At 34.4% G+C, this 22,329-nt stretch overlaps 2 protein-coding genes and 1 pseudogene across 3 annotated transcripts; all 3 read left to right on the top strand.

The window, feature by feature from the left end:
* The first annotated feature begins 2,128 nt into the window (after nucleotides 1-2,128).
* On the top strand, nucleotides 2,129-6,031 carry LOC101100217 (olfactory receptor 4F6-like). 2 transcript variants are annotated; one of them, XM_045060730.1, is made up of 2 exons: nucleotides 2,129-3,047; nucleotides 6,018-6,031. In XM_045060730.1, the coding sequence occupies exons 1-2, from the start codon at nucleotides 2,129-2,131 to the stop codon at nucleotides 6,029-6,031; spliced, it is 933 nt and encodes a 310-aa protein (XP_044916665.1). The 2 variants fall into 2 exon arrangements, with proteins under 2 accessions (XP_044916665.1, XP_003987364.1); XM_003987315.1 differs by lacking the exon at nucleotides 6,018-6,031 and having other exon boundaries at nucleotides 2,129-3,067.
* Nucleotides 6,032-6,792: 761 nt separating this feature from the next.
* Nucleotides 6,793-10,648, top strand: LOC101099972 (olfactory receptor 4F4). Its single transcript, XM_003987314.6, has 2 exons — nucleotides 6,793-6,801; nucleotides 9,677-10,648. The coding sequence occupies exons 1-2, from the start codon at nucleotides 6,796-6,798 to the stop codon at nucleotides 10,646-10,648; spliced, it is 978 nt and encodes a 325-aa protein (XP_003987363.2). The 5' UTR covers nucleotides 6,793-6,795.
* A 566-nt stretch (nucleotides 10,649-11,214) lies between these two features.
* On the top strand, nucleotides 11,215-22,004 carry LOC101092942 (annotated as a pseudogene).
* Nucleotides 22,005-22,329: the final 325 nt, after the last annotated feature.

The following is a 22,329-nucleotide window of genomic DNA, read 5'->3' as shown; positions in this document are numbered from 1 at the left end:
TAATAATGACTTCAGGAATAGAATTTTGTGATTCCTCACTTACGTATAACACCCAGTGCTCATACCAACAAGTGCCTTCCTTAATGCTCCTCTCCCATTTAGCCCATCCCCCCACCCAACGCTCCACCAGCAACCCTCAGTTTGTTCTCTTTGTTTAAGAGTCTCTTATGGTGTGTCTCCCTGTCTGTTTTTGTCTTATTTTTATTTCCCTTCCCTTATGTTCATCTGTTTGTATCTTAAATTCCACATATGAGTGAAATCGTGGTAGTTATCTTTCTCTGACTGACTTATTTTGGTAAGCATAATACACTCTAGTTGTATCCACGTTGTTACAAATGGCAAGATTTCATTACTTTTGATTGCCGAGTAATATTCCATTGCATATATATACCACATCTTCTTTATCCATTCATCATGGACCATGTCGAAGGACATTTGGGCTCTTTCCATACTTTGGTTATTGCCAATCGTGCTTCTATAAACATCGTGATGCCTGTGCCCCTTCAAAACAGCATACTTGTATCCTTTGGGTCATAGAGTAGTTCTATTTTTAATTTTTAGAGGAAGCTCCACAATTTTTCAGAGTGGCTGCACCAGCTTGCATTCCCACCAGCAGTGCAAAAGAGATCCTCTTTTTCAGCATCCTTGCCAACATCTGTCTGTTGCCTTAGTTGTTAATGTTAGCCATTCTGACAGGTGTGAGGTGGTAGCTCATTGTGGTTTTGATTTGTTTTTCCCTCATGATGAGTGATGTTGAGCATTTTTTTCATGTGTCTGTTAGCCATCTGGATGTCTTCTTTGGAAAAGTGTTCATGTCTTTTGTCCATTTCTTCACTGGATTATTTGGTTTTTGGGTGTTGAGTTTAATAAGTTCTTTATAAATTTTGGATACTAACCCTTAATCTGATATGTTGTTTGTAAATATCTTCTGCCATTCTGTTGGTTGCCTTTTAGTTTTCTGATTGTTTCCTTCAGTGTGCAGAAGCTTTTTATTTTGATGAGGTCCCAATAGTTCATTTTTGCTTTTGTTTCCAGGGCCTCCAGAGACATGCCAAGTAAGAATTTGCTGTGGTTGAGGTCAAAGATGTTGCTGCCCATTTTCTCCTCTCAGATTTTTACATTTAGGTCTATCATCCATTTTGAGTTTATTTTTGTGCATGGTATAAGAAAGTGGTCCGGGTCCATTCTTCTGCATGTCACTGTCCAGTTTTCTCAACACCATTTGCTGAAAAGACTGTCTTTTTTCCATTGGATATTCTTTCCTGCTTTGTCAAATATTAGTTGGCCATAGGTTTGTGGGTCCATTTCTGGGTTCTCTATTCTGTTCCAATGATCTATGTATCTGTTTTTGTGCCAGCACCATGTTTTTCCATGGAATGGAATGTTTTTCCATTTTTTTTGTGTCTTCTTCAATTTCTTTCATAAGATCTCTATAGTTTTCAGTGTATAGATTTTTTTTCCCTCTATAGTTAGGTTTATTCCTAGGTATATTATGGTTTTTGGTGCAATTGTAAATAGGATTGATTCCTTGATTTCTCTTTCTGCTGCTTCATTATTGGTGTATAGAAATGCAACCAATTTCTTACACTGAATTTATGTCCTACGACTTTATTGAAGTCATGGATCAGTTCTAGAAGTTTTTTGGTGGAGTCTTTTGGGTTTTCCACATAGAGAATTGTGTCATCTGAAAAGAGTGAAAGTTTGACTGCTTTTTGGTTTTTTTTTAACTTTTTTATATGCTCATGTGTACTATTCCAATTTTCTAAGATTCAATATATATTATTTTTGTTTTTAATTTTTATTATTTTCTCTCATCTATATTCCTTGAGTTTATTTTTGCATTCTTTTCTCACTCCTTAAGTTGCCTGATTACTTCAGGTATTTAAACAAATGACAGCAATTTAAAGCAATAGATTGCCTCTGAGTGCAGTTTTGGTCATACTACCAAACCCATACACTGGGTTCCCATTATTTTATAAATAGTTTACTATCAATTAAATAAAAGATCTGTTATCAACAGATAATTTTATATTATCAACATTTGACACATTGTTTTTAGGGCCTCAAAGTTGACTCCTTCTTTCTTTTCTTTCAGGCCACATCACAGTCTTTTCTTCTTTGTGATTTCATGGACCAAGTAAATGGCTCTGTGGTAAATGAATTTGTGTTACTGGGACTTGCACAATCCTTGGGAATGCAGGTTTTGCTTTTTCTTTTCTTCTCTTTATTCTATGCGGGAATTATCTTGGGAAACCTCTTCATTATGTTTACAGTGATTTTTGATTCTCACTTACACTCTCCCATGTATATCCTGCTGGCCAACTTATCATTCATTGACCTGGGCCTTTCATCTACCACAGTTCCTAGGATGATCTCTGATCTTTTCAGTGATTGCAAAATCATCTCCTTCCATAGTTGCATGATACAAATGTTTTTTATTCATGTCATGGGAGGAGTTGAGATGATACTGCTCATAGCCATGGCATATGACAGGTACACGGCAATTTGCAGGCCTCTCCACTACTTAACTATTATGAATCTCAAAATGTGCATGCTTTTGGTAATGACTGCTTGGATCATTGGGGTGATCCATGCTGTGTCTCAATTTGTTTTTGTCATAAATTTACCTTTCTGTGGCCCTAAAAATGTGGGGAGCTTTTACTGTGATTTTCCTAGGGTTATTAAACTTGCATGCATGGACACTTACAGACTAGAATTTGTGGTCACTGCTAACAGTGGCTTCATATCTATGGGCACCTTCTTTTTCTTAATTGTATCATACATCTTTATTCTGATCACTGTCAGACAACATTCTTCAAAGGATTTATCCAAAGCATTCATCACTTTGTCAGCTCACATCACTGTAGTGGTTTTGTTTTTTGTTCCATGCATGTTTCTCTATGTGTGGCCTTTTCCTACCAAGTCAATGGATACATTTTTTGCCATTGTGGACTTTGTCGTCACTCCTGTCTTAAATCCTGCCATCTATACTTTAAGGAACAGAGATATGAAGGCAGCAATGAGAAGGCTGAGTCGACAAGTTGTAAGTTCTAGAGAGATGTCATAACAGATTTCATTGGTAAGAACAAAAGATGAATGTCATGGACCACCATGAACACCATGGAATATGTACACTTTCATTAATGCCTACAGAAAACTGAGAAGTCTACATAAAAAGAGGTATTGAATCAAAGAACTTCACTTTCAAATAGAATTGCAGTAATTTTTGTTAATTATAAAAACTAAAGTGTTATATATTCCTACCTAACCAATAAACCTAAATTTGTAGTTATCATCAATGACTACATTCAATTTTCATGTAGTTTTTATCTATATATAAATATATACATGGACATATGATTTAGCTTTATTTATCAGTATCTTCATACTGATAATAAGCATCACTGAAAATTAATATTTCTTATGGAAATTATGTGGATCCAATGGATAAAATATGAGTTTATACAAACCAGCAGACATTAAAAATCAAGAAAGAAACAATTTTCATCCTAATTGTACTTTAAGTTAGTTAAGTAGGAAGGCAACACTATATTACAACTCTTAAGAATTGTTTTCAGCCTGTGTCAATGTATTTTGTACAATGTTACTTTAAAAACAGATTCTAGTATTTTGCATTATGCAAAAATTGTCTATGGTCCCTTTTTTTCCAGAGAAAATTTCTATTGTTCTTGCAGTCTTCCTCAAAGCATTTCTTGATTTACCCTAAAAGAGTATCCACAATTATAAAAGTATTTTGAGGATGTTATTACCTAAAGAAAGGCACCCAACTTAGATCTCAGCTTATTTAATGTACCTGTTAAGCCGGAGTACTCAGGACAAAGAAGATGATTGACATCTCTACTTTTACTTTACTTTTCCAAGTAAAACTTGGAAAGTCAGATGGGTCAAGGAGCAAAAGTGAGAAATCACTTGGATGTATTTCTATGACTGACTTAAGAAACATTAATTGTGGTGACTCAGCCCAGTTGTAACTTCTGCATTGTAAGTAAAGCTGTTCAATAAAATGATGAATAATGAACGAGATTTTCTTACTATTGGTCAAAGTATTTTTCCTATATTTTATCCAAAATTGGTCATAAATGTCATAAGCTACCCTCTTTTTATAACAACTAAAGCATTACTATTTATTGTATTCTTAATCCATCTGGATTTTTTTATATTTTAAAATCCAATAATACTTTTTTTTAAATAATTTATTGCCAAATTGGCTAATATAGTGTCTATACAGTGTGCTCTTGGTTCTGGGGATAGATTCCCATGATGTATCGCTTACATACAACACCCAGTGCTAATCCCAACAAGTGTTCTCCTCAATGCCCATCACCCATTTTTCCCTCTCCCCCATCAACCCTCAGTTTGTTCTCTGTATTTAAGAGTCTCTTATTTCCACATCCTTTTTGAGTTAATTTTTGTGAATGGTGTAAGAAAGTGGTCTAGTTTCATTCTTCTGCATGTTGCTGTCCAGTTCTCCCATTTGTTAAACAGATTGTCTTTTTTCCATTGGATAATCTTTCCTGCTTTGTCAAAGATTAGTTGGCCATACTTCTGTGGGTCTAGTTCTGGGGTTTCTATTCTATTCCATTGGTCTATGTGTCTGTATTTGTGCCAATACCATGCTGTCTTGATGATTACAGCTTTGTAGTAGAGGCTAAAGATGCGGGAGTGTGATGGGATTGTGATGCCTCCTGCTTTGGTCTCCTTCTCTTGCACTGTTGGTGGGAATGCAAACTGGTGCAGCTGCTCTGGAAAACAGTGTGGAGGTTCCTCAAAAAATTAAAAATAGACCTACCCTATGACCCAGCAGTAGCACTGCTAGGAATTTACCAAGGGATACAGGAGTACTGATGCATAGGGGCACTTGTACCCCAATGTTCATAGCAGCACTCTCAACAATAGCCAAATTATGGAAAGAGCCTAAATGCCCATCAACTGATGAATGGATAAAGAAATTGTGGTTTATAGACACAATGGAGTACTACATGGCAATGAGAAAGAATGAAATTTGGCCCTTTGTAGCAATGTGGATGGAACTGGAGAGTGTTATGCTAAGTGAAATAAGCCATACAGAGAAAGACAGATGCCATATGTTTTCACTCTTATGTGGATCCTGTGAAACTTAACAGAAACCCATGGGGGAGGGGAAGGACAAAAAAGAAAAAAAAAGAGGCTAGAGCGGAAGATAGAGCCAAAGCATAAGAGACTCTTAAAAACTGAAAACAAACTGAGGGTTGATGGGGGGTGGGAGGGAGGGGAGGGTAGGTGATGGGCATTGAAGAGGGCATTTTTTGGGATGAGCACTGAGTGTTGTATGGAAACCAATTTGACAATAAATTTCATATAATAAAAAAATAAATAAAAATAAAAATAAATTTAAAAAAAGAGTCTCTTATGGTTTGCCTCCCTCTCTGTTTGAAACTACTTCTTCCCCTTCCCATCCCCCATGGTCTTCTGTTAAGTTTCTCAAGCTCCACATATGAGTGAAAACATATAATATCTGTCTTTCTATGACTGACTTATTTCACTTAGCAAAACACCCTCTAGTTCCATCTGGATTTTAATTTCAGAACTATCTTACTGGTTTCAACTAGATTCTATTAAAAAGTCACCTTTAACAGAGAAAGACAAACACCGTATGATTTCACTTATATGTGGAATCTAAAACACAAAACAAACAAAAACATAGTCTTAAATACAAGAAAAAAACTGGTGGTTGTCATAGGGGAGATTGGAGGGGGAATGGGGAAAATAGATAAAGGGAATTCAGATGTACAAACTTCCAGTTACAAAATAAATAAGTCACAGAGATGAAAAGTATAGCATAGGGAATAAAGTCAATAACATTGTAATAACATTGTGATGACAGACTGTGACTGAAGTTAGCATGGTAAGCACTGAGTAATGTACATAATTGTCAAATCAATGTGTTATACACCTGAAACTAATATAACATTGTATGTCAATTATACTTCTATTAAAAAAGAGTTAGGTAAATATAGATACAAGGAAATAAAGTTTCATTTGCACAGAGAAAAAAATCACCTTTAGATTTAGTGAGATATTTAAAATACCTAAATGAGCCAAGAAATTGTGACAATAGCTCCTGACTCCAGAAAATTCTGTGTGTTTCCTCAAGGGAAAATCTGAGAGCCTATAAGCGTCTCCGTACTCAAAGTTCAGGCTAGCTATTTCCAGATCTCCTCACACCTGCTCACACCTCCATAAATGGCTCTTCACTGTGTGGTTTACTAAGGAGGACAATTCATACAGACTTTATGCTCTTGAAATTTTATGCTTCAAGAGAAAGTGCAAATAAAAGGAAAATCTGTACTCTTTTTTGCAATAGTCTCTTCCAGTTATGAAGGAGGTAGGTGGAATGATGAAAATGAAGTATATTAGCAGAACTAACAAAAGTGTAGAATTTTATTGACAATGAGATGCTTCTATTATCAGTAAGAGCCCATTTGGCAGAATTTAATTATGCATGTATCTTCAAGAAAAATGGAAGGATTTTGTGAGGTCAGTTTAAATACCTACAAGAGTTAGTATAAATATTAACAAGCATTGCCCTTGTTGTGTTAAACAACCTAGTATATGTTATACAAGTGTTATGAGTGTTGAGTCCTTCCCCTGTATCTTCCAGGCTAATATATTCTTTCATCTCTATTTAATTATCCTTTTTCCCGTAAAGCCCAGATTCATTGTTCTCTTACTTATTTCCCTCCCTCCCTCCCGCAACCCCAATGAAATTTGATTTTGGATATTTCTTTCTTTCACATGAAGGTACAAATCATACTCTTAGAGCTGTAAAATTTTGTTTTAGAGAGCTTTTGATACAATAAGCTCATTTTTAAACAGGAAAACTAAGGCTTGGATATTTTGAATGACATGCTAAAGTCACACAGTAAATTTGTACTAGAACCCCAAAGTCTCCTGACTTCAATCTCAATGAAACTTATAAAGATTTTAGGTATTTTTCTTTAAAAAACGGTAAAATACATTTAGGACAAACATAATATCCTAAAGTTTGAATTTTAAGTTTAATCTAGTACATAGGGAAAGATTTTATTGTTCATTTGTAGCTGGCTCTTCATGATTACTATAGCCAACGTATAAGATTCTGGAAAACTCCTTCAATAAACCTAAACTTAATGTTTCAGTTAGAATTAACATAATCCTTCTAAAACCCCTTGTACCATTTTTGAAGAACCAGGTATGATCTTTGAAAGGATTACGTTCATGAAGGATCCCCTGTAAATGAGAATCCTCTATATTCATTCACTCCTCAGTAACATACTCAAGAAATGAAATGTTTTAACTGAGAAATTCCTTTTGCTGAAGAATAACATGTATGAATTCTTGTTACCATGGTAGAAAGTCTTTTCACTGCAAAAGAGAACCCTTTTGTCAACTATCACCCTTGATATATTTCTTATGGAGATAAAAGTATTGAGTTTGTCCTCTAAGTGAAATGAAATGGTTGCATGTAAGTTAATATCTAAGTTCAATTCTAAATTGAATACTTTGAAGGGCACCTGGGTGGCTCAATCACTTAAGCGTCAGACTCTTGGTTTCAGCTCAGGTGGGGATCTCATGGGTCATGCGTTCGAGCCCTGCATTGGGTTCTGTGCTGACAGCACAGAGCCTGCTTGGGTTTCTCTCTCCCTCTTTCTCTGCCCCTCCCGGCTTGTGTGTGCTCTCTCTCGAAATAAATAAATGAACTTTAAAAAAAAAAAAGTAACATACTTTGATTCTTAAGAAACATCCTAACCAGTCACATCACAACAGGAATCCCATTCACTTGATTGTCAATGATTAGTATGATTGTATTTATTACTGTGCTAAGCAGATGGGAAAGGTGTGTTTGTGTCCTGTTTTACTATTAGACTTCTCTTTTTACTTGGAAATAAAATTATAATTCCTAAGTTTTTATAGGACTTTGAAAACAGTAATATGAAGCATTAGTGGATAGGGCTAAGGAATGGGATTTGGGATAATGACAAGAAAAGTGTAATTTCCAAGGGCTACAGAATAACTGTGATGGGAGAAGTAGTGAAAACAAATACTTCTACTCCCCCAAGAAATTTGGTAAGATTAACCCGCTATACTTTCATGCCTCCCTAGCACCCACCAATTTCCACAATTATTCAGAATAGAATCATTTATATACTCCTTTTTTTAATCTCCCACATCCTGTTGACAAATATCCTGTTTTTACTACCTTAATAATGGCTATCATGTATTGACTATTCACTATTTATTAGAAATGTATTAAACAATTGCACATAATGCTTTAATAGTTCTTCACTGTCTTCATAATAAAACACAAATCCCTTAGCAGGCATTCCAGAATCCTTTTTCAATTTTATCTCCTATTAAACCCCTTCACATTTTCCCTCATGCAAATTTTTTTTTGCATTTTCCACACTTTTAATTTCACCTCTAAATTACCTTTTTTTTATCCTTTTATTTTCTGCTATTTTATTTTTCTTCCATTTTTCATCTTTAATTTTATTTTGGACTCCTTTTCTTCTAAGCATTTTGGTATCACTAAATGATAAGTATAAATTCCATTCTCTATAAGGCCTTATAATTCTGACCTTCTTTTTTAGAATCCTCATTTATTTAAACTTCTCCTAAGATTGAATTTCTACATCTGTCTTAGCTTTCATGTTTCTATCCAAGCTTCTGAGAAACTATGAAAATTATTTTGGAACTGTGTCCCTCACTCATGCCCCACAGAGTACTAGACTAGTGGCAATTTTGAGAATTTTTGATGCAGTGCATTTGTTTTAAAGATGGGAAAACAAAAAGATGCAGGGAACTGAAATTCAATCATCTCGTTATGAACAAGATGAACAATAACATCTATGTTATTTCTAGAAGTCAAGTAAAATTTGTAAATTATTACCAGGGAAATGGGGTTTCTCTGTGAATCGAAGGCAACAAATATTACTACTATTAATTATCCAAATTCATTTTGTACTTACTAAATACAAACACTATGCAAAACACTTTACATTTAATACTTCATTTGAAATTCATTATAACCATAAGAAGTGAATATAATTAGTATCTACATTTGTAAAAATGGTAAAAATAAGTCTTAAAGAGTAAGTCCAAGGTCCACAGACTACATTCAAAATGTATACACTATAAATTGCCTTACAGAGCAAAATTGTGAATGAGGATTTGTCTTAGTTTCATAAAGAGGTTTCCAACAACTGTACATAAAATGATTGTGATGGGCTACAAAACCACTAAGAATACTTTTTCAAAAATGTATGCCACAAAAAGTCCTTGTAAATATAAAGATCATATAAGTATGTACTTAATAGCTAAGATACTGTTTTGGAGTTCAAAGGAAAAGGAGATAAACATATGGTGATATAGACTTAATCTGGCACAGAAGGTCACATGAACAAAGGAATTTTATTAGAAATAAACCTAGCATAAGTGCAAATACTGAGAAGAATTGAATAACTGGACTATAAGGCACAGTCAGGGGAGGGGTGTGGAGTAAAATGGTGGGTTTAGATTATATGCATTTATGTAATAAACCATAGATAGACATTATATGAGTAAGCAGAATGACACAAAATGAGGCTTTGAATTTGAATATAATAATTCTGACTTTCTTCTTACTCTATTCTCTAAGGTGACTACAGAGGCTCTTTCCTGGAATGAATCAATAAATGACACAAATTACTCCATGGTGACTGAGTTCATTTTTCTGGGACTCTCCAATTCTCAGGAATTCCAGATATTCCTACTGGTGTTCTTTTTTATATTCTATGTGGGAATTGTGTTTGGAAACCTTCTTATTGTCATAACTGTGGCTTCTGACTCCCATCTTCACTCTCCCATGTACTTCCTGCTGGCTAACCTCTCACTCATTGACCTATGTCTGTCTTCCGTCACAGCCCCCAAGATGATTGCTGACTTTTTCAGTAAACGCAAAGTCATCTCTTTCAAGGGTTGCCTTGCTCAGATATTTCTCGTTCACTTTTTTGGTGGGAGTGAGTTGGTGATCCTTATAGCCATGGCCTTTGACAGATATGTAGCAATCTGTAAACCTCTTCGCTACTCTACAGTTATGTGTGACCATGTATGTTTTGGCATTGTGACTGCTGCATGGGGAACTGGCTTTCTCCATTCAGTGAGCCAGTTGGCTTTTGCAGTAAACTTACCTTTCTGTGGTCCCAATGAGGTTGATAGCTTTTACTGCGACCTACCTAGGGTTATCAAACTTGCTTGTATAGACACCTATAGATTGGATGTCATGGTCATTGCTAACAGTGGTGTGCTCACTGTGTGTTCTTTTGTTTTCCTAATCATCTCCTATGCTATCATCCTGGTAACCATCCAGCAACGCCCTTCAGACAAGTCGTCCAAGGCTCTGTCCACTCTGACTGCTCACATCACAGTAGTTCTTTTGTTCTTTGGACCATGTATCTTCATTTATGCCTGGCCATTCCCCATCAAGTCCCTAGATAAATCCCTTGCTGTGTTTTATTCTGTGGTCACTCCTCTCTTGAACCCGATTATATACACACTGAGGAACAAAGACATGAAGACTGCAATGAGACGACTGAGTAAATGGAATGTGAATTCTAGTGTAAAATTTTAGATATCTCCTAACTTTAAGGCTAAACTAAGATAATGACATAAAATAAAGTTGGTGAAGTACTTGGTAAAGCTCATGAAAATCTTACTTTCCATTTCTTAGTAAATGTTAAAGAACTTTCACATAAATTGCCTCAATTTATCCTTTGACAAATTGTATTTTATATTTTTGGATACAGATACAAAGTTAATATGCTTTCAAAATATTATCTAATTCTCAGAACAATGGCATAAATATGTCAATATTTGTACACTTCTGTGGCTGAGTAGTTCTGAGCATAATAGATGGAAACACAGAAATTAGCCTGGCTTATAATATTTTTATATTTTTATTTGACTCATTTTCCCTAAAAACATCAAGGAAGCAACTTCCATACACCTAACTCAAAAAACATGCTTAGTGATAAGGATATTTATGAGCTAATTTTTTCTTTTTAAATATATGAAATTTACTGTCAAATTGGTTTCCATACAACACCCAGTGCTATGAGCTAACTTTTAAGAGGTTTAGAAAAGAAACTCTTCACACTGCAACAGTCTATAGTTCATCTGCAATCACCAGAATAACCCATGATCCATGAGATCATTATCAAAAGTGACAGGAAGAGTAAGTCTGACAATGTAAAATTTGCCTTACAGGCACTTGATATCTTGTAGCTTACAAGATATCACAAGCAGTAAAAGGCATTTAGAAAGATCCAAGTTCTTTCAACGTGTTGGCACAAAGTATATCAGTTTGATCCATTCACATCATTTTCCATGGTTAACTTTTAGAAACACAGACTTTGAAGTCAAAAAGAGATGGGTCCAACTCTACTTCTGCATTAGTAATCGTGACTGGGCATTAGCTTGTCTAAGCTTCAGTTTCCACATGTGCAACAGGAGGGTAATAATACCTATATATATGGTTATTATGAGGGATAATAAGACAATAGATATAAATCTATTTTATATCAGATATCATTGCATATAAGATAAATAGTGCATATCAGTGTGCTATTTATAAATTTTTTAATAAATCAATAAATTTATTGATTTATATCAGATAAATAGCACATTTTGTGGCATATTATCAGGATCCCATAAGTATCAGGTACTATTAACATTATTATATAAAGCATATATATTAACAGGCCAAAAGTTCTCAACCTTTATCTTATCCTGACATACTTGAGGGATATGATATAAACCAATCTTAACAGATGCTCATTTTGGGGACATTGTAGTTGTAAGTGTAAGTGTGTGCATGTATGTGCAAGTGTGTATTCATGCTCATACACCCTACCATTCTAGGAACACATGTCAAAAAGTCAAGATAGAAGTAGAGGGAGTATAAATTTTTAAAAAGCTTGGAAAATTATTCTGATAAAGAGCTTCACACTCCAGCAAGAATCACTGAACCACGCTACAATTGAAGATTAAATATAATACGAAAAGAATGCAGTTTTTCAAATTGTAGCTTAATAAATAAGGAGAGTCATATGATAAGAGAATTAAAATCATGTTTACCACAGGGGGAAAAAAAGAGAATAGAAATTCCATAAGCAGGTTGAAAACATAAGAAAATGAGCACATGATAATGGCAGTATCTCAAATCAGTGGAGAAAAGAAGGACCTATTAATGTGATGGTGGAATAACTGGATAGTAATTTGGGAAAAGATATATTGGACCTATTCTTCATGCCACATGCCAGGACAATTTCTAAGTAAACTGAAGCAGAAATATTTTTTTAACTACACAAATATTAAAAGAAAACTTGAGTTATAATTTGTAATCCATGAATATGATAAAGATTGATAATGTTAACTAAATCAAATTAATGTTTTAAATGCATGATAAAACCATGAACAAAGTAGAGAAGATAAATATGATATCAGGAGAAAGTATTTACAACTCACATGGCAAAGAATAACAGCTGTAATTATAAAGAACTTCTAAAAACACACCAGCAAACAAAAAAATAGATAAAACATATTAATTTACAATTGATATGTAAAGAGATAAAAATGGGTTAAATACATTTAAAAAAAATCAAGTTCTCGGGGTTGGGTGGCTTAGTCACTTAAGCACCTGACTCTTGATTTCAGCTCAGGTCATGATCTCTAGATTCATGAGTTTGAGCCCCCATCAGGTTCTGCGCTGACAGCATAGAGCCTGGTTGGGATTCTCTCTCTTTCTCCCTCTCTCACTAAATAAATAAACTCTAAAAAAAATGTTCAAGCTCTTTCATGTTAAGATATACACAGCTTAAAACTAAGCTGAAATACCAATTTTGATCTTAAAATATAAAATATCTGACTTCAATATTCAATAATACAACTTACTGGTAAAGATATACATAAAAGGGCCCTCATATGCACTATTGATAAGAATACAAAATGGTGTTACATCTTGGCAATATCTACGAAATATATAATGCTAACTTCTGACCCAATGATCCTAATTCTATCCTGACGATACATGTACAAAAATGCAAAATAACCCATGAATTTGTTGCAGCATTGTTTTAAATAGCAAAAGATTAAAAAATACTGAAATGAAAATCAGAAAAAACTGTATAAATTATACATTATGGAACATTAAGTAACTATAAAAATTCGTGAGGAATATCTCCAAATAAGGGCTCTGGGGGAATCTACAAGGTATAAGTTAAATGAAAACAATTAAGTTGGAAAAGAATGTGTCCAGGATGTTAATTTTTATTTTATATATATATATAAATATATATATTTATATATATATATTATAAGTATATATATATAAATAATATATATAATATATATATTAATTTTTATAAATTATATATAAATTATATATATAATTTATATATATAAATTATATATATAAATTATATAAATTATAAATTATATTTATATATATAAATATATATGTAATATAATATATATTTAAATATATAAGTATTTAAATATATTTAAATATATTTAAATATATTTAAAAATATAAATATTTATATTCATTTTTCTAGTATTTTGTGGAGAATTTTTGCATCTATACTCTTCAGGAATATAGCCTTTAGTTTTCTTCTCTTGTAGTATCCTTATGTACCTTTGGTATCAAGGTAATGTGGGCCTTATAAAATGACTTTGGAAGTATTTCTTCCCCTTCAATTTTTTGGAAGACTTTAACAAATATTAACACTAATTCTTTAAATGTTTGGTAAAATTCACCAGTGAAATCATCTGGTCCTGGACTATTCTCAGAAAGTTTTTAATTCCTGATTCAATCTCTTTATTTGTAATTGATCCATTAAGATTTTATATTTTTTTCATGATTCAGACTTGATACATTTTATATTTCTAGGAATTTATCCATTTCTTGTTAGGTCTTCCAAGTTGTTGCCTATAATTCTTTACAGTAGTCTCAATATCCTGTGTATTCTTGTAGTACCAGTTATAAAGTCTCCTTTCTTTCACTTATAATTTTATTTATCTCAATCTTCTCTATTTTTTTATTAGTTTGGCAAAAAATTTGTCTAGTTTTTTATCCTTCCAAAAACAAATTCAGTTTTCATAATCTTTTCTTTGGTTTTTCTACTACTTACTTTTGCACTATTTTATTTCCTTCCTTCTGCTAGCTTTTGGTTTAGTTATTATTTTTCTAGGTCTTTGAAATGTAATGTTAGATTGTTTGAGAACTTTATTTTTCTTAACTGTCTGTTGTTATAAGATTTTAGAAATATTTTTGCTGTATCCTATGACTTTTGTATGCGCTATTTCCATTTTTGTTTGTCTAATATATTTCCCTTTTTATTTCTTGTTTGGCGCAATAATATTTCAAGAGTGTGTTGTTTAGGGGTGCCCAGGTGGCTCAGTCGTTAAGCGTCCGACTTCAGCTCAGGTCATGATCTCATGGTCTGTGGGTTCAAGCCCAGCATTGGGCTCTGTGCTGACAGCTCGGAGCCTGGAGCCTGCTTCTGATTCTGTGTCTCCCTCTCTCTCTGCCCCTCTCCTGCTCACACTGTCTCTGTCTCTCAAAAGTAAATAAATGTAGGGGCGCCTGGGTGGCTCGGTCGGTTAAGCATCCGACTTCGGCTCAGGTCATGATCTCACGGTCCGTGAGTTCAAGCCCCACGTCGGGCTCTGTGCTGACAGCTCAGAGCCTGGAGCCTGCTTCGGATTCTGTGTCTCCCTCTCTCTCTGCCCCTCCCCTGTTCGTGCTCTGTCTCTCTCTGTCTCAAAAATAAATAAACGTTAAAAAAAAATTTTAAAAAAAAAGTAAATAAATGTAGAAAAAAAATTTTTTTAAGAGTGTGTTGTTTAATTTTCACATATTTGTTAATTTTCCAGCTTTATATTGTTATTGATTTCTCCTTTCACACCGTTTTGACCAGAAAATATACTACATGTTATTTCAATCTTTTTAAATTTGTTAAGATTTGTTTTATACCTAAAAAATGATCTATTTTGGAATATGTTCCATGTGCACTTTAGAAAAATGTATATTTTGCCACTTTTGGATAAAAGTTTTTCTAGATAGCACTGGGTGTTGTATGTCAGTGATGAACCCCGGGAATCTATATCAAAACCCAAGAGCACACTTTACACACTGTGTGTTAGCCAATTTGACAGTAAATTATTAAAAAAAAAAAGCAACTAATTTTTTAGATGCCTTTTAGATCCATTTAGTCTTAGTCCATTTACTGTTTCCTTATTGATTCAGAGCTGCATGATCTAAAGCTTAGTTTTAGTGTTGTTGAAATTGGGGTACTGATGGCCTCCACTATTATTGTGTTGCTATCTATTTATCCATTCAATTCTATTAATATTTGCCTTACATATGTATGTAGTCTGATATTGGGTGCATATAGAGTTTTTATATCTTTTTGATGAAATGATCCTTGTATCATTATACAGTGACCTTCTTTGTGTCTTGTGACAGTTTCTGACTTAAAGTCTATTTTTCTGATATAAGGATAAATAACCCTCTCTCTTTTGGTTACTATTTGTATAAATATCTTTATCCTTTCCTTCCCTTCTGCCTGCATGTGTTCTTAAAGGTAAAGTTGAGTTTCTTATAGGCAGAGTTAGATAAAAAATGAATATAGTTGGATCTTCATTTTTCTAAAAAATCCATTTAGCCATTCTGTGCCTTTGATTGGATAATTTAGTCCATTTACATTAGAGAACTTACTGCTGATGTGTTCCTTGTTTTATAGGAAACTTACTATAAAACACTTACTGCCAATGTGTTCTGTTTTATAGTTTCTTCCCCTTTCTTCCTCTCTTGCTAACTTCCTTTGTGACTTGATTTTTGTACTGGTTTGCATCAGTTGTTTTTTCTTTTTTTTTTTTAAGTTTATTCATTTTGAGAGAAAGAGAGAGAGAGAAAGAGAGAGAAAGAGAGAATGCATGCAAGCAAGGGAGGGACAGAGAAAGAGGGAGAAAGAATCCCAGGTAGGCTCTGTGCTATAAGTGCTGAGCCTCTTGTGGGGCTTGATCTCACAGAGATCGTGACCTGAGCTAAAATCAAGAGTCCAACGCTCAACCCACTGAACCACCCAGGTGCCCCAATTTTGTTTCAATTCTTTTCTCTTTATTTTTTGTGTCTCTACCACCTCTTCTCATGTGCACATGGGACACACACAAAACTTGATTATTAATTCTCAAAGAAAACATAAATGTCACAAAGTAGAAATATTACAAAAAGTATTTTCTGATAATAACGAAATAAATCTAGAATTTAAAATAAAATTGAGAAACAAAAGGCCCAACCATCTTGAAATTTGGAAACCTGCACTTAACACTAAGAAAGGACGTACAGACAAAAACATTTAAAAGTCACAGAATTAAAGAATGAAGTTGCCAAATAAAAAATTAAAAAGAAAGCAAAAATAATACAAACTATAAGAAAGAAAACAAACAAGATAAAAGTAGAAACTAATAAATAACCAAAAATAGTCTATCAAAGCAATAAAACAAAAATCTTATTTTTAGAAAAAATTACAATGTAGACAAACCATAGCTAATCAAAGATAAAAAGGGATGAAGACACATGTAAATAATAAATGCTAAGTGGAATTATTATCTGATAAACAGCAAATTAAAAAAAAATCACTAAATACAGTGGTGCTACATGGGTGGAGGCAGGAAGCAAGGAAGATTACAGAAGTCAAAAGTATACAAGGAGAGTACCCAGCCTCGGGCATCTGGCTGGCCCCTCTTGTTTTTACTAGCTTTTCTTCTCAATGGAAACTTCAGACACCAAACAAAACAAAGAATACAGAAATTATACAGATAGTATAGAAGTCACTAAACAACAATAAAAAAAACCCACCTATATCCCACAGAAATTAACAAAAACAAATCCTGAGGAGACAGAATGTGATTTCCAGAGTTACTAAACTATAATATCCAAAATGTACACTTAAAAAAAAAAACAAGTGTGTAAATTTTTTAAAAAATATATGCCCCATGTACAAGAGAAATAAACAGAATCTATCCCTGAGAAAGCACAGATATTGAACTTACTACAAAAAAAGTTTTAAAAAACTTTTAAATAAGCTCAAAGAGAAAACAAAAACAAAAACAAACAAAAAACAACCAAGAGAATGATGGATGAACAAATCAGGATATCAACGAAGATACGGAAATTATAAAAAGGAACCAAACTGCAGCTAAAAAATATAACAACTGAAACAAAAGGTCCTGGAAGAAGTGACTATCCACATGCAAAAGAATTGCATCCCTACCTCACATCATATACAAAATGTAATGAAAACTGCATCATTGACTTAAATACAAGAGCTAAAACCATAACACTCCTAGAAGAAAATACAGATATAACTCATGGCCTTGGACGGGCAGTAAGTTCTTAGATATGACACCAAAGCGGAAACATAAAATTTTGGACTTTATCAAATTATAAGCTTTTGTGTAATTATATTATCAAAATTGGACTTTATCAAAATTACAAACTTTTGCGCAACAAAGGACATTATCAAGTAAGTGAGAATACAACCTAGGTAATAAGAGGAACATTTATTAACCACATCTCTGACAAGGCTCTAGCATCCAGAATATAGAAAAAAACAATTACAACACAGCAAGAAAAAAAGATAAACTACCCAATTTTTAAATGGACAAAGGAGTTAATAGGCATTTCTTCAAAGAAGATATACAAGTAGCCAAGAAGCACATGAAAAGATGCTCAACATTAACAGTTGTTACGGAAATGCACATCAAAATCATAAGAAACCACTTCATACCCACCATAAGGCCATTTAATAAAAGGAAAATCATCACTGTTGGCAAAACGTGGAGAAATTAGAATTCTTATACACTACTTATGGGAATGTAAACTGATGCAGACATATTGGAAATTTTTTTTTTCCAGTTTCTCAAAATGTTAAAAACAGAGTTAGCATATGACCCAGCAATTCCACTCCTAGGTATATACCCCCAAGAAGTGAAAAAAAAGTTCTAAAAAATTTATACACACATGTTTACAGCCACACTCATCACAACAGACAGCGGAAGTTATCCAAATATTCATCAACAGATGAATAAACAAAATGCAGCATATCCAAACAATAGAATATTACTCAACCACAAGAAGGAATAAAGTACTGATTCGTTCTACAATGCTGATAAACCTCAAAAATATGTTGAGTGAAAGAAGCCAGATATAAAAGCTGACTTGTTGTATGATTCCATTTACATGAAATATCCAGAATAGGTAAATCCACACACACAGAAAACAGATGGGTAGTTTCCAGGATCTGGGGGAAAGACAAAATGGGGAATAATAGCTTAAGGGTATGTTTTCTTTTTTTTATTATTATTATGAAATTTATTGTCAAATTGGTTTCCATACAACACCCAGTGCTCATCCCAACAGGTGCCCTCAATACCCATCACCCACCCCCCCCCACCCCCCATAAAACCTCAGTTTGTTCTCAGTTTTTAGGAGTCTCTTATGTTTTGGCTCCCTCCCTCTCTAACCATTTTTTTCTTCCCCTCCCCCATGGTCTTCTGTTAAGTTTCTGTAGCCGCTCTGGAAAACAGTGTGGAGGTTCCTCAAAAAATTAAAAATAGACCTACCCTATGACCCAGCAGTAGCACTGCTAGGAATTTCCCAAGGGATACAGGAGTACTGATGCATAGGGCCACTTGTACCCCAATGTTTATAGCAGCACTTTCAACAATAGCCAAATTATGGAAAGAACCTAAATGTCCATCAACTGATGAATGCATAAAGAAACTGTGGTTTATATACACAATGGAGTACTACGTGGCAATGAGAAAGAATGAAATATGGCCTTTTGTAGCAACATGGATGGAACTGGAGAGTGTTACGCTAAGTGAAATAAGTCATACAGAGAAGGACAGATTCAATGGTATGTTTTCTTAATGGATAAAAATATTTTAGCACTAAGAAGGGTGATTGTGAAACTTGTGAATGTACAAAATACCACTGGATTATTCACTTCAAAATGATAAATTTTACATTATGCGGATTTAACCTCAATTTTAAAAAGGCAAAAGATATAAATACTCTGAAAACAGATAAAAATATAGCCACTTGCCTGGCTTCCTCCCCCAGAAGACTTGCTCACACCACATCTTCCAACTTGTAAGTTTTGTGGAGCCTTGCTTCCAGTGGTGGTGGCAACAGGTCTCATTTCATAAACAGACCAGTGCACACCTGGTTAAAATATGTCACATTCAGGCCAGGGACCAAACACTGTGTACAACAGGGAAAGAGCCTCCACAAACAACTGGTCTAAAGGACAAAGTGGCCAGGACAAAACAGCAGAGTACATGTAGCACACACTAGAGACTCTCCCAGAAGTGCCAGGCACTGGGGAACAAGGGACACTACACATCAGGGCACTATGGGACCTCTTCCTTTATAAGGCCATCACTCTCAAGAACAGAAGACATAGCTGACCTTCCTAACCACAAACAGGCAGAAACTTAGACAAAAAGAAAAGACAGAGAAATTTACCCCAAATGAAAACAGAATAAGGCCACAGCCAGAGAACTAACAAAATAGATATAAGTAACAAGAATAGCAGGAGATTTTTCAACAGAAAATTTCCAAGCCAGAGGGTATGGCATGATATATTCAAAGTGCTGAATGGGAAAATCTGAAGCCCAGAATACTCTTTCTCACAAGCCTATTAAGAGAAGGAGACACAAAGAGTTTCCCAGGGCATAAAGCAACTGTATTTTCAGGGAGTCCAAACTACTCAGAAAATTTCTGTCTGCTACATAATTCTCCCCTATACAAAGAGTTACACAAAATACTGCCATAATAAAAGCAGTTAATTAATAGCACTAATTGTGCTTGGGTAGTGACCAAGTTCAACTCAGAGACTTGGTGTTGCCAGCCAGAAATGAGTCTGTTATGAGAATTGTCTCCTAGAATCACATTGGTTTCTAAAGAAAGTAAGAAGAAAAGTGGTTAATGAGTCACCTAGGGGGTGACATCTGTTTTTGTAAATCACCATCTCCTTCCCCTACTAAAATTTGGTTTTTGTTTTTATCTAACCATCTATCATCTATCTATCTATCTATCTACCTACCTACCTACCTACCTACCTACCTACCTATCTGCCTCTTTATATTTTGCCATGAAGGCAAAAGAAAGCTCTTGAAAAACAAGGAAAGCAAATAAAAAATATAACAGGAAGGGGATAATTGCATCAACAATTGTAGCATTGCAATGTCCCTCAGCCTTTGAGTAACTTCTTCTAACAGTATAAACCAAGAGGTTCTGACAGATCAGCCTCGTTCTATATTATTCTAGCTTTGGGTCTAAGTTTGTAGTCAACCAAATAAATCAAACTGTTAGGGTTAATCCAAGCCATCTAAGCTAACATACTAAATACAGAATCATTGTTTAGTGTACTAATATCATTAAATATGGCCAATCCAACATTTTATTCCTTCCATCCAAGTCAAACACTCTTAGGATCCATTCCAGGTGTCTATTGATACAGATATGTAAAATCTTACAGTTATTTTGGTGTATATTGCATCTAGTCATGGATTCCATTTTGCCCCTGACTCACTGGAGCTTTCTGGGACTTGATCCTGACTATAGGACTAGGAACAATGTGAAGAGGTGGGAACAGGCACTGGTAATTGTCAGCAGTCCCCCTCTGGTAACCAACTCAGAAGAAGTCATTATAGTTTTCAGATAAGCACAGACAAATCTCTTCATATAGAGAAAAGAAAAGATGCTCCCACCAGTAAATGAGGCTTGAAAGATGTTCTGGTTTCTGAGTTTGTGTTGCTGGGACTTTCTACATCTTGGGAGACTAAAGTTTTTCTCATGTTGACATTCTCCTTGATCTATTTAGGGATCGTCCCAGGAAATTTCTTCATTTTCTTTCTAGTATTTTTTTTTATTCCCATTTACATTTTCCTGTGTACTTCCTTCTGGCCAACCAGTCCCTCACTGATGTGGACTTTTCTTTACCACAGTTCCCAAGATGATTATAGACTTTTTTAATGAATGCAAGATTTCTTTGCAAAGTTTCAGGGCACAGACATGCTTCATCCACATAATGGGCAGAGTGGAGATGGTGTTAGTTATAGCCATAGCGTCTGACAGGTACATGGCAATCTGTAAACCTCTTCAGTACCTAAAATACCTGTTTCATATACCCTAAAATACATGTTTCATTTGTAACTATTTGCTGGGTAACTGTGGTGAACTACTTATGTCTCCATTTGTTTTCGTTACAAACGTGTGCTTTTGTGGTTATATTAGAAGTAAAAACCTTCTATTATAACTTTTCCAGAATCATCAAACTTGCATGCAGAGATGGAGCCAAGTTTGAATTTATTATTGCTGCCAATAATAACATCATGAGCATGGGCACCTTCTTTTTACTAATCCTTTCCTATATCCTTATTTTGGTCACTGTCTGGAAATGTTCTCAGAAAGACTTACCCAAGGCATTTGTCACTCTGTCAGCTCACATCACTGTGTTGACTCAGTTTTTTACCTTATTCATGTTTCTTTTTTTGTTTTGTTTTTTTGTTTTTTGACCATAATCACAGTCTGGTTTATTTATTTTTTTAATATGAAATTTATTGTCAAACTTGTTTCCATACAACACCCAGTGCTCATCCCAACAGGTGCCCTCCTCAATGCCCATCACCCACTTTCCCCTCCCTCCCACCCCCCATCAACCCTCTGTTTATTCTGTGGCCTTTCCCCAATTCTTCAAGTGATAAATACCTGTTCATTGTATTGACTCACTATAGTATTGACTTTGCTATCACCTCTGTCTTTAATCCTTCCATCTATCTATACATAATAGAACAAAGACATAAAAGTAGCAATAAAAAGTTTGAATGAGCAGGAACATGTCAGATTTTGCTGACTGAATGTGACTCTGGAGCTCTAAAACTATACATCCACTAAGTATTCACTTTGGAAGACTTCCACTTTGGGTATTTCCACTTTGGATACTTCTGACATTTAACATGACCATATCTGAACATAATATCTATATCACTGAACAGATTCCTACTACTAGAGCATTTATTCATAACCTCTACTCCCATGGGAAATGTGAATCCACCATGATATGGGTTATTTTAACACAGAGTATCACTATCTACTAAATAATACTTACAATTGAAATTGTGATCATTTTGACAGAAGATGGACATAATGACATCTCTTCTGCTTCCCAAAGATTTGCA

Source organism: Felis catus, chromosome B3 (assembly GCF_018350175.1).
Source record: "Felis catus isolate Fca126 chromosome B3, F.catus_Fca126_mat1.0, whole genome shotgun sequence".
Lineage (NCBI taxonomy): Eukaryota > Metazoa > Chordata > Mammalia > Carnivora > Felidae > Felis > Felis catus.
Note: the sequence above shows the minus strand (reverse complement) of the source record. Positions and strands in the feature narration are given on the sequence as shown.